Here is a 16,955-nt window from a genome sequence, read left to right on the forward strand (position 1 = left end):
TCTAATTGGTACTTTTGGACAAATGCTCACTGACATTGATGGAACGGGAATTATCTTAATTACACTCGGTTAACACACCCAGAAACCCTGTGACACATCTTGGTTAAAAGCTGCCAAGCTGGTCTCCAGTATCTTCACAATGTGAGACAGTATAATTACTGCGTGAAAACTAGGCTACACACTAATATACAACAGACCCACTCACTGTCCAACTGTATATTCAGTGAAGGGGAGGACGATGAATGACGAGACACCTAATACTAATCCAAACTTCAGTTGACTTCAAAGTTTCAATTTTTTTGTTTTCGGTTTTGATATTGATTTGAAAATAATAATAATCACACACGTCTCTACCACACTTTCAGCACTGGACTAACGTAATCAGATGTTGCTAGGCAGGAAGATCAGACTGTATATTCTCTGAAAATGTAAACACAAAGGTTAAAGAACAAAAGTCAGATGTTCAATCCAACTCTGCTGCTGCAGGAGGAAAATCACTTTCCACAAATATTCATTTGCACGTCTCATTCTAAGTGGGCGTATGGTAAAAAAGAACAAATGATGATTATAGTGCAAACAGCTCTAAAATAATCTCACGCTGTCAAAAAGGGTTATGATCCCTCATCAGTCATTTCTCCTGGATGTCAGTTTACCTGTGGGAAACCTGACTGTAGGCAAACTCAACAACAAGCAAGTTCATCCAAGCAGAACAATCAATAAACCCAATTTGACGCCAAAGCCAGACATGTTAATCCACTGTGGATCCACTGTGGATCCACTGGGCCAGCTTTTTATTGACTGCTGATGAAGTGCAGTGACAGAGGTGCAGAAGAACAGTGACAGGTCTCAGAGGAAAAGCTCGCAGGTACGAGACATGTCTGACAGTCTCCGTCCTGTTAGTGTGGTCCATCCTCTGGCTGCCAGGAACGCTGGTTTTAGTGACGGTCTTCAAGCGTTTATTGCTTGTTATGAGAACATTAGCTTGTGAAAAAGGAAGGAGGAAAACAACAGCTGAGGCTGTGCCAGAGAAAGACTGGGGGCTGAGTTTTTATTTACAATACGGCTGGCAAATTATCAAACCTAAAACATTATTAATAATTACTGTTTTGAAGCTGCATTCAATCTGTGCTTATTATGATTTGTGTGGTTTTGAGATGAAAATGATTAGTAGGACAAGATTCATCAGAGCAAAAAGTAAGAGAGGGAGCCAGAAGGGTGGCGTGAACACGAGACCAGTCTGCAGGTGGAGAGAATCAAAGAACGTCTGTGTCTGCGTCTGAGCCCTGAAATTCAAAAAGCACACGCTGCTGCGCTGGATTGTGTTCGGCTGCAGATACTATCAGCATCTTTACAGTAGCTCTCCTGTGATGGATTTCTGCCAGTGTGAGTGGAATATGACAACAGCCCTTTGGTTCTCATGGACTGAAACAACCACAGGCCTCTGCCACTACTCTGCCACCACTCCTCCTCTGCGCCTGACAGCCCTTTTCAATCCTCCTCCCTCGAGTGCTACATCTTTCCTCATGAGTGCAGACGTAAACTGATTATCCAAATTTTCTAACCACCAGTCAATAATACACGAGACGCTGCCACGAGGGTTCTGCATAAACCCACATCACACATTTGCATAAACACACAGACACACAGGTCTGCACAGAACAATGCACATTTGAAAGCCCATTTTTCAAACCATTATACCAGTGCAAAGCAGACCTGCAGCGCTCAGAACAAAGGGTGCGCGTCCACGTGATGCCGGAGTGTATCAGACTCTGTGCACGCGTGTGCTTTGAAGAATTTAACTCATAAATGTTTATAAATGTTGAGTTTTTGCCGTCCATGGTGTTTAATGCACCAGGATTTGTCAACATTTGATAAACTTTCGACTTCATGCATAAGTTATGAACATCAATTCGCATTTCCTGCTTATTGAGGAGGAAAATATGAGCCTGTATGCAAGAGATAATTCTTTGAAGTGCTGAAAGCGAAGCCGTGTTCAGGTAATGTTAATTCAGCCTCCTGCAGCGGTGGCATCACAGAATGATTGGCATGAATTACTGAACTGAACCTGAACACTGCACAAGCTGAGTCCGGCAAAAGGACGCAGCTCGTCATGAAGACGGCATCAGAGGTGAAGATTATTCCTAAGAAGAATTATTCTAAGGTCACCTGGGCTCTGAGCTCAACGACAACGTTTACACGTCAACATGCTGTTAAACTTCAGCTCCCATTCTGTTTTATACCATGAGACATTTTTTTGATGGCGTCAGGTCTGTGAAGGTTCGAGTCATGGCTCACATGGCTTATAACAAATGAAGGAAACTTACGATCAGCTCCTCTGGCTTTGTTACTCAAAAAAAACCAAACTGGTGTAGCAGAGGTTCACAGAGTAAACGTCCAGTATTGATTATAGAACAGTGTGTTCTCGACAAACTCCTCCGAATTTGTTTTGGATACAATCCCTGCCACACAAATGATGTTCAGCTTTAAAGAAAAGCTAAAAACAACACAGGAGAAAATAATAACTCAACAATAATACAATGAAAGAAACTGAACGAGGGAGAACATAAAGCCCAAATGTTGATGATGGCTCGGTGCATCCTGAATAATAACACAATAAGAGTACCAACATCACCATCAACCCATTTCAGCTCACTCTGTTCTCCACCAGTGGAATCATGTGATAAATCTCCAGCAGACAGAGAGGGAACACACTGTGTTCGACAAGTTATGACTTATGACATTCGACAAGTAACGGCCTCTGAGTTTTCACAGGTTATGAATTATGACAGCACTCGTATGATCCGCATTTCCTCCAGTCACACTCAGAGCTGCTGCGTACCTCACTGTGCTCGGGTCACTCGCCATAAATCACCATCTCAATGATGGGACACAATCCAGCTCAGGGATTAATTAGTAGCACGTATAGCACGCTGACCTGTGAGCCTTGATCTTCTATCATCTGTATTTCACACACCCTCAGTAATTACCCCTGACAGGGGTAAAGTCCGTGCATGTGACATGTGGAAAACGTCAGTAATGTCAATCCATCAGAAGAAAATGTCACTGTCAGAAGGAGAGAGGCGTGGACATTAAACTAAATAATCTGGACTAATTACAAGAATTATAATGAAATGGATTTAACAGATGTGTATTTCAGAAATGAAATAAATATAAGTTGTATTAATGTCTTTATCAAAGTCCTACAGTGTGTTTGTTATTTATGAAGAACTCTCTCTGCTAATTATGCTGCTGGTGATTAGCAAAACTGAGGAAAATAAAATGTTTGCAGTTGTGCAATTACAAGCTCATAATTATGTGAATGGAATAATTGGATACATTAACAAACAGTTCAAAAGCAGATCTGAGTGAGTAGGAAGGTGAGTGTGTGACAGCGAGTGAATCACTCACCCGTCACTCCAGCTGGTGAGGATGTGACACTTTGCCTGACATTAGTGAAATGAGAGAATCTCTCAGCTCAGACAGGAACTGAGCCGCTCTCACGGTTAAAGAAGACTGAACCAGAACATGATACCAGGCTGGTACGAGTCCGGCCGGGTTCTGCTTATTGTCGCACTCTTGCAGTGTGAGTCCTGCTCTGCTCTGACGGACACAAATTCTGACAACCTCGGCTGGGAAAATAAATACTAAATTGTAAGATCCTAGAAAATGCCAGATGGAGGAAGATTTAATCTGAGAAACGCTGTCGACTGCTATGATAACTGCAGACTTTAATCAGGGTATAACACAGAACTCCTCCAGCTACACGCTTTCAGCCTCGCACCGCTGTTGTGAGCGAACTGACGCAGATATTTTGCTGTAAAGAAGCTTAATCAGTCATAAAGCTGCAGAGGTTTGTGGTTTTATAAAACGCCTGCAAGCATCTGTTCTCACTCCTCAGTGTCTGCCGGGCTTTCTCTGATGAACATAAAGGTTACTACAGTTCAGACGCTGAAGAGAAGTAACAACTACTGTTTCCTTTGAATATTCTAATGACTCCTCAATGCTCCGTGGCCAACTGAGTCATTCCAGATGAGTTTAATGGGTTTCCATTCTTCAAAGGCAGATCGTTAAAATGAGATGTGTTGAGTGAATGTACTGTAGTAAAGCTGAAAAAAGATTTAACGAGGAACTTAAGCTGATATTGACTCTTCCTTTATAAAAAGTTCAGCAGAGCACTTCAGTGTTATTATAGAGAATCTGCTTCATTTAAAGTGTCCTGGCAGTTTTTTTTTTTTTTACACAGAAAAAGCATCAAACTGAAAGTTCGTAAATACGGTTTGAAAAAAATCAATAATCAAATTCAAATCCAAATGTTTTACTTGATGCTGATGACAACAGCAATTCTTCAACTACAACTTCATGTAAATATTCACTTCACTCTTATCACTGCAAAATACTACATCTATAATGTGTAAATGTTTTCTTGTGATTACTTCTGATATCAGTGGCCGAGATCTGAGAATTTATTCTCCTTCTAAAGAACCGTAATTGTTCATCTTTTAATTGTGCTAGTTTCTTTTCTCTGTTACCAAAATTTAAAGTTGAATATTTTTTGGCCACTAGGGGGCAGAAGAAACAGGGCTGAAAAACATGCTGCCTGACATGTGGTGGTCATGGGTAACAACATGTTAACAAAGAACTGCCCATTTACACATCCAGCAGATATTAGCAATATTAGCATTAGTCTTTTATCCAACTGATGTTTCCTGTATAACTCTGATGTTCACTCTCCTTTTACCTCCCACTTCATCTCCACCAGCTCTAATTTTTAAAAAATATTTGGGTCTTCAGACGAAAGATGTTTTTTCTTTTTTCATGAGCTTTTTTTTTTTATTCCCCAAAACAGCTGGTTCTGTTGTTAGAGATGGAACTGATGAGAACTGTTTACTGTAACACAAGCCAATTTATCAGCATTAAAGGTTTGCTGATTACCAGTCCAGCGTAGTTGGGCAGATGTGCCATTCTTATTCATGTATACTTGCATTGCTAAGATAATTTACATTGTTCTATTGTAAAAAGTAAATTGTAAAAAGTTAAAATACATGTTCTGCCGAGCAGATGTAATGTTTTATTATCTTATAAAAAATCCCAAATCCAAAAAAAACACTCGACAACTTTCAGATCAGTGCAGATATTCAGGCAGGGTGAATATGTTGAAGCAGCCTGAGTCATACACCACAGTCCATTAACAAACTAAACTAAGCACCAAACTGTAATACCTCAAGCAGCTAGTCATCTGTGCGGCGCATGGAGAAATAATGAGGATAAATCAGGGATCACAGCAGGTTTTATTTCTCTGAATATGCTCCACACATCAGACGAGGTGTTTGCTGCTGATTCCTGCGTTCAGACATTCATTCGTCAGGGTAAGAACAACAAACCCCAACGCAGCCAGCCCATCAAACTGACCATCAAACAAAAACAGGAAACTGATCTTCAGCACTGGCTGAGGTCACTGCAGCAGCCAAATGGGGCTGAAAGCATATTAGTCCCACCCCAACTCAGATGTCCAAAGAGTTGTGTCCTCACCGTGTAAGCTCCTACCCCAAGAAAAGGTGCAGGTGGAGCCGATGATTACATCAGGAGGACGGGCTCGCCAAGCGTTACTATCGGTGCCAAATGTTCCGTTCTTTCGCTCACACCTGCTCGATGTGTCATCGTTCCCATTCATGCTCTCTCTCTCTCACTCTTTCTATTGTCTGCACATTCATCACTGTCTCACTCATTCAGACTCAGTCTCTGTCACTCTCACACTGACATTCTCTCCCTTGTTTATTTCTTATGTCACCGGTTCCTCTGTCACTGTTCCTCAGATTCTCAGAGCCCTGACAGGCACATCTGTCAGGGTCACGTAGCCCCATCATTAGTCACAATATCACTCAGAGGACATCAGATGCCGAGTATTAAGCCTTTGTTTTGCACTGCCCTTCAAAGGGGCATAGAAACAGTGAGAGTATGGACAGAGAGTTAAATAAAGTGGACAGTATTTCCATTATTGTGATTTATAGAGTGCATTAGTCCGGAGAAGTGGAGAAGACTCTCCGGGTTTGTCACACGTTGACTGAACATTTAAATCCAAAGCAAAGATAACTTCTGCTTTTGAGCACAATCTTCTTCGGTCACCATTATCTGAGCCATACACGCACACACACACACACACACACACACACACACACACACACACACACACACACACACACACAGTAACACTGCTTCATTTGAACATCTAAATGCCATTTAACCAATCGCACATTCTGTTTGTGGTGTGTGTGTCTGCCTCAGTCTGCTTGAAGTGAATCCCTGACCACTGCAGACCAAGGCCTGCTGCTCTGAACCTCAAATATATTTTTTTCAGGAAAAGAAGAATGAAAATGTTTCTCATGATTCTTTTCTTGCTCTACTTCGCAGTGATTATCTGAGACGTACAGTATCAGTGTCTTCACATCCAGTTCAATTCAAGACTCAGAGCTCGGCAAAGTAAACAGATGGGATGTGTTGAAGAGTTTTACCTGCCAGAAGATGGTGTCTATCGTGCTGCCCAGGAAGCCTTCTCTCGTTTCAGACGACAGGAGTTTGGGTCCAAGGATCGTCATGAACTCCTCGAAGTCAACCTGTCCATCACCTGACACAATGAAGGACAGAGGATTGATGGACTGACACTGATTTGCATTGCAACTAGTAAATTACATTTTAACTGATGTGATATCAAACCAAAACTAAAACTCATCCCCGCTCCTCCAAACTGCTTATGCATCTCATAATCTGATGAGTGGCTCCACCGTGAAGTGCAGAGCTCCACCCAGGCAGCCATTTGTCTCTGGGTCTGGGTCTGAATGTTAGTTCCACTCTCTCATCATATCTGTTAATCTGAGCTTTACCATCTAACACAGTGAAAATCATTCCGACAGCAAGAAAACCCAGTCTCACCAGCATCCCTTCACTGGTCTGGAACGAGAGGTGAAGCAGAGTGATGTTCCTGTCCTGAACAACTACGGCTGATGTGTCCCCTGAACGGAGGACTCTGTAGCTAACAACCAGCTGCTGAAAGTGTGTAACCGTGTGAAAGTGAAGCTGAGTCTTAAGTGAAAACAAGGACACAGCAATGAACATTTCCTGGATTAAATGAGAGTAAAGCGCGGACCTGACTGAAGCCTTCGGGGCGGTGAAAGATTTCTGCAGCTTTTTTTCTGAGCTGTGTTTTTATTATATCCAGTGTTTGGGCTTAAAGGGAAATATGGACGCTGTTATAATTTAAGACCAGTCAGCTTCAAATGACACAGTTCAATACACCAATAACTACTGAGACATGAGGCAGTTAGAAAACGCTCTGACTGGCTCTATGATCATGGATGTGATGCAGATCAAAGTTTACAGCTACTGTATCACTCACAACGCTGAGTTCCTGCAGAGCTCATTGATTCCAACTGTACCACACCGTGAGCCTGCTGATCGTTCTTGAAGCTACTGCCAAAATAAAGCATCAAAACTCAGCAGACAGCAACGATTCAAGCGAACAGATCATGGACTCACAATGATCTCAGTGAGGTGAGCTGGTCTGATTTAGTCTCTGCACATGAGGCTGGGACCCTGTCAGTGGAAAGTTACCGTGGCAGGACGAGTCAGTCCACGTCTGCTCTGTGCATATTCAGCAGGACACGTGCAGGACTACGGGCCAGATGAAGCCGTGTTAATATGCAGGGATGTCAGGTCGGGACGATGGATAGGTGACAGTGCAGGTGAAGGTGGACTGGGTGAACAGTGCAATGTGAAACAGTGTGTGGTTCAGCCTCACTGCTTCCATCAGCAGGCAGCTGCTTTCAGCAAACAGTTCCTGACAGAATGGCTGTTTTCTACCTGCCCAGCACCAAACAGCCGACTGATTCACTGAGACACCAGCAGGTAAGAACCAGATTTCTCTTCTTTTCGTTTGTGGAAACAAAACCAGAACTGCAAGGAGAGGAAACACACATGACATAACGTACTAAGAACCTTCCACAGAGTGTAGGTACGCTGGCTGTGCTGAGAAATACACAGGTAGAGAAGATAAATGAATGAATCAATGATTAAAATATCTGTCCATGGAAATCCTACCGTATTTTCTGCTTTAGGTAATACGAGGATAATAATGACAGTTTCAATTTTCTTTTGTCAGTTTATTTTTTTTATATCAAAATCTCTCCTTTTAGCCATTTGGCCTGACTGTGTTAATATTCAAGTTGGTAAAAATTAGCTTTCTATGTATTTTCAACTTCTGATCCAAACTTATTGGTTTCACAAAGTACTGTATGAATATTAGGTAAAGTTTTATATCTGCAGTGGTTTCACTGCTTTCATTTGCTTCATTCCAAAACTCTGTGCATTCATGTTCTCACAGGACAAACACTGTGAACACCTGAAGTGTTTGGTTCCAGTATTCTACAGGATGAACCAGCTACTGTCACACGTCTGAACCTGGTGATTGGTTTGATAAAATGTTTTACTGAATATGAAATGAGAATAGTTAAGTTTAACCCTCGTCTGTGCATCAAAACACAAACACTGGGTAATATCGTGGAACTTTCCTTTTCCTAACATATAAAGGTTGCATAGCGGCTCTCGTCTTTATGTCTTTGCAGTTTGAGACAGCTCAACATCATGCACAAAGTCTCTGAGTCACTTTCTGTGTCCGTCATCCTCCAAGCTACCTGCTTTTAACCAGTCTCTTCCTGCGTTATGTCACAACCAAGCATCCTGTTTCAGCTGGAAACACAGCAGTGAATTATTGAAGGAAGATGGGAAATCATGCTGCCTTCAGTTAAAGTTGATCTCTGTCGGCGTTTACTGGATAGATGCCTTCACAGACCCAAACTTAGAGATCAGTCAAAGTTAGAGAGACAGACGGCATCAAGGTCACTGACACCAGAAGAAAAAGGGGAGCGTGTGTGATCTGCTGCAGCGCTGTGATCTGGAACAAAGAAGAGGAGTCACAGCTCCACGAAGGACACACAGTCACAATCACATGGATCGGCCCCTCCTCTCCCCCCACGCTGCGTCCCTCTGATCACTGGCTCTTCATCACTGCTCATTATTAGCTAATAGTGTTGGAACTGGTTGTAGTGCCGTGCATACAGAGAATTCACAGAATCTGTATTTGATAGCATCTTTCCAGCTTTTCTTGAGGCTTGATCTTTTGTGTATGTCCTTTCAGAGCGGTCTAATGTGTCTCCAGGTCAGATCTATGTATATAGTCCATAACAGCCAAAGCCTGAATGTAAGAAAGACACTGGAAACACACTTTGCCTCCTGCTTTCCAGCTGCAGCTGTTTATGTCTTAACAGTCTACTGATAAACACCATGTTAGCTCTGTTACTGTTTAATCCCTCATCATGTAAATCAGACAGAGGCTTTGCACCTGAAAGCCTCTGTAGACATGAAGTCAGTGTGTGGCCCTTTCTCTTCACGTGTTTGTCTAAACCTGTTGGATCATATCTGAGTGAGCTGTCTTCATCGAACAGAAGTTTGGCAGATAAACAGCCGGCCGGTCCTCAGGTTCAACAATGTCTAAACAAACAAAACCTCCACTATTTGGCTAATGACAACAATCCCTACAAAAACAAGTCAACCTGGGTCTTTTAACGGGAAAGAAGTTTTCCAACCAACTCACATTCAATACTCAGAGAACGAGAAGAACCGAGTGAATAAATAAATAAACAGTGTTAAACTTCAGACTTCCTGAGACAAAAGCTGACGTGACCTTCATCAGCTCCTCGGCTGCGTCTTCAAGTTGCAGCAGACGATGCAACGAGACTCGGCCCTGAGGCGCAAAGGCAGCTACGGTCTCCTGAGATGCTGAAGTGGATGAGTCAGAAGAGGAGAATAAAGACAGAAACTTCTTAAACTTTAATATTCAGCCTTGAACATTTACAGTATTTCTCCCTCCACAGCGAAGCTGAAAAGCACTTATCAAAGGCTGTGATAGCAGCGTGAAGAATTTGAATATTTTCCCACTGATCTGACATTTGCATATTGCATTTTCCCCCATCCGCGCTTCACGCGATTTTAAGAGTCTACCCTTTATAAAATGTCACTCACAGTTAATGCAAAACGGCTTCGCTGTCTGCAGGAAGTGGGATTTCTTGTGTTTGTGTTTTCTTGCTGCTGAACGTTCTCACCGGGGACAAAGGGTTGAAAGGTCACAGGTGAGGATGGTGCCACAGAAATAAACGTCCTCTGATTCAGATCTCACCGAGGACTCCATGCATCGTTACACCACAGCTTTGTGATGCGTTCCTCTTCAGATTCAGCAGATGCAGCGAATACAGCGATACCGTTTGATTTAGTTGGAGCTGGAACACTGATGTATAAACTATACCCATGTCACGTGTGCATACATTTTATCAGTCTCACACATTTCTTCATTTAGGTCCTTTCTCCTGGACCAAGATTCACTTTGGTGCTTTCACGTGTCAAATGGAAACGACGAGTGTTTGAGATTGAAATGAGTGCACACTCAAGCATGCATGAAGACATGTTTTATGCATGACGCAGAGGAATATGTATCTGAACAGGGAGTGTGCTCAGTAAAACACGGCTCTATACTGCAAATCTGTGCAAAGCTGCCTGATGCTGAGACCTGAGGCGTTTACATTTTTATGATAGTAAATAAAGTGGGTTTTTTTATGTCTGTACACGAGGGGAGGAACCCAATCTGCACCCAGTGCAACTGTTTGTGTGAGTGTGTGTGTGTGTGTGTGTGTGACTCACCATCCATGTCTAGTCTCTGCATGATGATGGCCAGCTCCACCTCACTGGGCATGTAACCCAGGGAGCGCATGGCCATACCCAGCTCCTGTTTGGAAATGAACCCGTTTCCGTCACGATCCAGCACCTTAAACGCCTCGCGGATCTCTGCCAAGACAAACAGGAAATAGACTCAGCATCTATAAACAATGCCCGCCCCTCCTGCTTCCAAGTTGTACAAACATAAACAGTTGTTTCTGCTCATTTACAGCGCTGCCTGTGTTAGTCTGCCAAACAACCTTCTTATTATTTCTTCTTTGGGGATTTCTACCTTTGGCAGGGATACACTTCTCACAACTTTGAATTCATTTTGCATTTAATGAAGTCAATTGGCATTTGACCTTTTCCCCTCATTCATCATCATTTGCACACCCCTCCCTGTCTCTCTCTCTCTCTCTTCCTGTCTGACCCGGCTTTGGGCTTTGGGCTGCACGTTATGCAAATTGCCTCGTGCCACTGCCTCAAGGTAAAAGGATCAATTCCAACCATCGATTCATTGTCTTCACCTGGTGTCACAGCTTTCATGTTGTCCAACACAGCCCTGCAAGCACGTCCCTTTATTCTCTGTCTTTCGTTTCCTCCTTCATATTGCTGGGGGGCATCCAGTCTGTCGCTGGGGTTAAACCATCACTCCCACTGAGGCTGTTCTGTGCATAAACACTCCTGCTCAGTAAACTTAGCAGGCATCAAGCAATCTCAGTTCTTAATGGTGCTGTATCATGTCTGTGCACATGGTTTAGTCGTCACAGAGGAAAATGTCTTCTTAATGTCTCACGATAGGTTATGGTGGAGGGAAAACTCAGCTTATAGCACAGATCTGTTTTACCTCAGTGGTGGGTCCCTCTAAAAGTTTGCTCTGGACTTTCACTACATCACGACTACGATGAGGCCCTGAAGAATCCTATTATCTACAATATCCCTTGAAAACCAAACAAACAAAAAAAAACTGGTCAAGTCAATTTTATTTTATAGTGCCCAAAGGATCGGAAAAGAATCAGAAACACAATAATGAAATGGAACCATATTTTTTTTTTTACTTTTCTATCTTGTTAAAAATCTTGTGACACCCTCAGATTTATTTTGCGACCTCTGATGAAGGCACAGTAGTGTCAAAACGTTAGTGTCTCTGCACAGGTGAAGGCTGTGAATGAATCTGTGCACTCTCGTCTCTTTTGTCTCTCTTTTGTCCTCGAGCCGAGAAGCACCTGATTCAGCTGCCTGTGGCTGGAAGACGCACAGATAACCCTGTTTTTATTATCCTGCGATCCCTCAGAGTCTGATCTACACTGCAGGTTCACCTTTACTCAGTGAAAAGACTTTGTCTTTGGCAGCAGTGTAGCAAGAAAAACACCAGCTCAACTGTACAGAACACCTGTGTGGTTTTCCATATTTTCACTTTTTTTAGTGCAACTGAATGAGAGCTGAACTTCAGGAACATAATAAAAACACCTTAAAGCAGAAACTCATAAAACATGAAACTAGATCAGTTACAAAAAGCTCTAAAAGTGAGTTTCCAGGCAAGATGAATCACATCATGTGGTGAGAAGAAAATCTAAAATCAGAAAGCCAACACATGAAAACTGTGTCTGGGGAACAATGGTCACAGATAAAGACTTAAAAAGATAAAGATAAAGACATCTACTTTGTGCACTGTGCCACGTTACTGTCTCAGGTTTGTACATGTCGAGCTGCTGAAACTACACTTCACTAAACTCAGACCCAGTCTCACAGCAGAGATGAGAACGCCTCACTCGCACACAGTTGAGTCAGCAGCTGGTTCACTAGCCGCTCAACGTGCGATCGAGTCGTCAGTGAGAGAAGTCGGCAGGCTTCACTGTGCTGAGCCTACAGACACGAGACGGTGTATGGACAGAGAGAAGAGAGACTGACAGGCATCTGGTGTTTTTAAATAGAGGTGGAATGTCACTCCTCTGAGGAACACTACGACTGCATGACATGCATGAGCACACTGCTGGAAACTGGAAGAGATGGTTTAACTCCATCCTTCCCACGAGTTGTTCAAAGGACATGTAGAGGACATAAACAGCATCTCTGCTTGTTTTATATTCAACAGCAACAAAAAAATGACACATTCAGCTTTTTCTCATCCACGATTCACAGTTCTGTTTTCTTTAATACAACACAGTCTTTGACATTTGCTGAGAACTTGTTGTAGTGCTCTCATGTGTACATCAAAACAATGCAGCACAAGACGGGACAGGACAACACTGCAGAGTTCACGTACAAAGGACAACAAAAAAAACTAACGTGTTTCTATTCAGAGTTTTTTCAGTGTTTTTTTTTCTGACTGTCTGAACCAAGAATCTCCAAAATGAACCAAAAACCAGTCATTAAGACACGAGCCCATCAATCACCTGATTATCTGTTACCCTGCACCCAGTCTGCTGGCAAATGATTTGGAACAACAAAGCACAAATGGAGCGTAAATTATGAATCGTCTCATAAAACTCAGAACAGGGTTTTGACTGTGTTAAGTGCCTACAGCAGACAGTGAGAGGCCACAGTCTCCAGCCTGCATCACAAACAGCATGTTGCTACTTCCACAAACAGCTGGTCCTCAGCAAATAACGTGCCATCATCATTTGTAACAATACAAAGCTTCAGAGATAGCGTCGATGCTAACAAACACACATCAGAGGCAGTGATGCAGACCTTTACTGAATACTTTCCTCAGTACTCAGTGTGTCAGAACAGAATAACAACACAGAGACCAGGTTTATTTATGTATTCAAAGGACTCGGTCCATTTCATGCATAAATGCTCCTATCCATCAACACTCACGGCACATGGGGAATTCTGAGCTGCTTTCCAACCCAAAATTCTACCAAAGGGACGAAGGCAACAAGAGACGTCACAGCGAAGTCCGACTCGGGTCAGAACAGAATCCTACAGCGGCGGAGTCCGTTCATTTGGTATGAAAATCATGTCTCGCAGTGTTAAATGTTAATGAGGGCGTGTGTTTATTGTGAGTGTATCAGTGACTGTCTATGCCTGAATGACTGGTGCCTGTTTACTTGCATTATGTAATCCGCTCCCTCTCACATTCTGCCTGACCTTTCAGATACAGCAATGATGCTCAGCATTAGCAGAGACACAGCTGGGACATGTGCTGCCACTGTCCCCAGGACTTTGACTTCAGTAACTAACTTAACTACAAACTTCAGGTTCTGTTCCATATTTGGCTCCTGGCACCAGTATCAGAAACAACTTTAGGTGTGGTGGTGTCCCAGTGGGACTGAAGACAGGAAAAAGACAGTCAGTACCCTGGACAGCTCCCCAGGCTCCTGCTAAGACAAGCTGTCTGTTGCGAGTGTGATTCTGTCTGTGTGCTGCAGGCGGTCACCTGGTTCTAGGCCCATTCGCTGCCAGTATCAGTGCTGCAGGTAGCCAAGTCTCTCAGCCACTTGCTAAGTTTGGAGATGAAGAGCCTGCACACTCCAATCACAAAAACTGCCAAGTGGGAGCTGCTGTTTATCCATGGAGTGGAAAACAAGCTGCCTAATGCTGGTACCCATCAGCCCCCGGGTTCCCTCTGCCTCCCTCTTTAAAGGAAAGCTCAGCGCTGGTGGGCTGAGCAGACACAAACCTCCCCGCCGGCTTCCTGCTGTCTGGTCTAGCTCAGCGTGCTTAGTGAAAGAAGAGCCTGAGTGCCGACCAGGGAGGATTTCTTCTGCTGCCCTTTCACTAAACCTTTAATAAAATAGCCTATTTCAGTTTTTGCTGTAAATCCTGTCTCCAGGACTTTTGTGCTGTGCAATCTGCCTGTAATTTACCCCTGGACTACCACTGTGGATCCAGCCTCAGCTCAACGTGGGGTGGAGTGTCTCAGTGCTACTTGACTTTAAATATTATGACTGCAGCAGTCTGCTGTTAGAGCCAGACTGGACCCCTCACTATTCCAGAGCAGGACCACTACAGCTCCAGCCATCCCAGTATAATATATAAAGTTGGTACAGTATGGAGGAAGAGCTCCTGCTACAGCATATCACTCTAACCTCTTTATGTCCATCATCGTCATATATAACATGTAAACCACATTTTAATGTCATCACTAACAGTTATTTATAGGCAAAGGCTTTCATGCATTCATCCCCCGTTGTAGCTCATGAAATGTAGCGTTACAGTCTTTGCACAAACAGCTCAGTTTGTTTGGTTTGGTTTTATTTTTCAGAATGAAACTCCAGTAAGTTCCAGATGTAACGGAGCAGAGAGCACGCAGAGCTCTCAGATGCCTGTGGTTTGTCCTTGCACTGGGCTTTTTTATGCCTTGTCTGCACCGTACTGTGACTCAACTTACATAAATTTGTTAATGAATAAGACAAAAACCGTCTGCTCTTAAATTAACAATAGAGCTGCAAGAAATGTACAAACTGATCTCAGAGGGGACAAAGGATGCTCTCATGTCACGAAGCAAGGACAGTGCAGGCCTCAGACAGGGTATCAACTGTGATATTAACCAGGTTCCACATTCAGAAGAGTGACAGCTGTGATGATGGAGATGTGAGCTCCGGGTTTTTGTTTCTGACTGGACCACAGATCAGAGCCAAGATCAATGGAGAATTTAGCAAATTCTGTTTTACTGAATTAAGTATCAACCCTACATCCTACAAGTGATATTTATAGCTCCTGTGCTGTTTTAAAGGGTCGTACAGAGCACATTTAACTCTCCTCGCTGCTGTAATGACAGTCGACTCCACAGGAACCACATGGAAATAAAACACAGGTCGTGAAAACGTTTTGTTTCCTTGACTATAACTTTAACTTCAACACAAAAAGCAAAAATCAGGGTCACAATTTTGCTTTTGTGCTTTGTGAATAACTGCCTGCTGCCCTGAACACAGGGATAAACACAGCCAGGTATCAGAGGGACTGAATCATGTTGTCAAAACTTAAAGCATCATCCATTATGTCTCCATAAATCCCTTCAGACAGCAGCAGCTTCTCCTGAGAGATGAGGCGTTAACAAAAACATATCAGCTGACTGACGCCACACCGCCAGCCATGTGACAGCTCGGCCCGCGGTGGCAGGCTGCGCCCTGGACAAATACAGTAAACTGCCTCTTTAATTATTGTGAAGCAGAAGTGTTGAATGTGCAGAGTGAGCAGAATGTGTGAGCTGCACCAGGGTAAAGGAAACAGTGGGAGACTGAGGTGCTGCTGATGATGACTGAAAAAGAAGAAAGCTCCTTGTATGTCCAGGTTGTCAGGTTCAGATAAATAAATAACAAATGCCATCACATCATCAGCTGTACCTGCTGGTAAATGCACTGATGGTGCTCCTGTGCAGTTCCTCATTTGTGGGTCTGAACCCTGTGTTTTAGTCTCGTTTAGATGTTTAGATTTTGGCCACTCAGCAGTATTGAACACAGATATCCCCTGGAATTTGTGCAGTAACAGAATTCTGGTTTGTAATCTGTTTTGATTTCACCACTCATGTAGTGCATAGCACATACTAATACAGTAATTACAGTCCTGACAGGCTACGGTTTGTCTGTTTCACAGTGTGTAGTTGACCTTGTGGAGACCCTGGAACAACTATTCATTTCTTATTCACCAGACAACAGAAACCCATGAAACAGGAATGAGAATTTCATACATTACAAATATCTCCATGCATATTAAAACTCCACCCTGACAGAGTGTCTGGCTATTACCGTGCGCCGCGCAGCCAATTTTCCAGGCGCCAGCTTAATGTTGCATCAATGGATTAATATTTTGGAGGTCTGGGGGAACCTAGTTTGTTTGCTGCCTTTGAGGCTGCTGCTGCTGCTGACTCCGGCAGACTGTTATTGATCAGGTTTGTATTCTACAGGCCCGGGTGATTACTCTCAGACAGACTCCGAGACAAAGCGTTCACAAACAGAGCCGCAGCTACAGCACGGACGTGAAGTCAGACAGAGAAGCCAGCAGACCTTGCTGGTGTTCAGATGAGGAGGGTGCTGCTGGTTGTGTAGCACTGCATTGTTTTTCAAAGCATTACTAACTGCAGGACTCACTCGGGCGACTTGGATCGGCATCTGTCCTTAAAAACAAAATCTGTCACAATTTGATTTGCTCGTCGCCGGCCGGTAACCCACAGCAACAGTATATCTGTTAAGTGACTAGAAACGTTTTCTGTAAACAAAGCCACATATGGGTTTGGGATTCAGCAGCAT

At 43.3% G+C, this 16,955-nt stretch overlaps 1 protein-coding gene across 2 annotated transcripts in view; it reads right to left on the bottom strand.

The window, feature by feature from the left end:
* caln1 (calneuron 1) overlaps positions 1-16,955 on the bottom strand; it is a 43,451-nt gene that overhangs the window by 16,483 nt on the left and 10,013 nt on the right. For both annotated transcript variants that reach the window (XM_041047192.1, XM_041047191.1), the window contains exons 3-4: positions 10,744-10,887; positions 6,510-6,622 (exon numbers count right to left, since the gene is read on the bottom strand). In XM_041047192.1, coding sequence (XP_040903126.1) covers positions 6,510-6,622; positions 10,744-10,887 — 257 coding nt within the window. The remainder of the gene's footprint in view (positions 1-6,509; positions 6,623-10,743; positions 10,888-16,955) is intronic.

Source organism: Toxotes jaculatrix, chromosome 9, assembly GCF_017976425.1.
Source record: "Toxotes jaculatrix isolate fToxJac2 chromosome 9, fToxJac2.pri, whole genome shotgun sequence".
NCBI classification, from domain to species: domain Eukaryota; kingdom Metazoa; phylum Chordata; class Actinopteri; family Toxotidae; genus Toxotes; species Toxotes jaculatrix.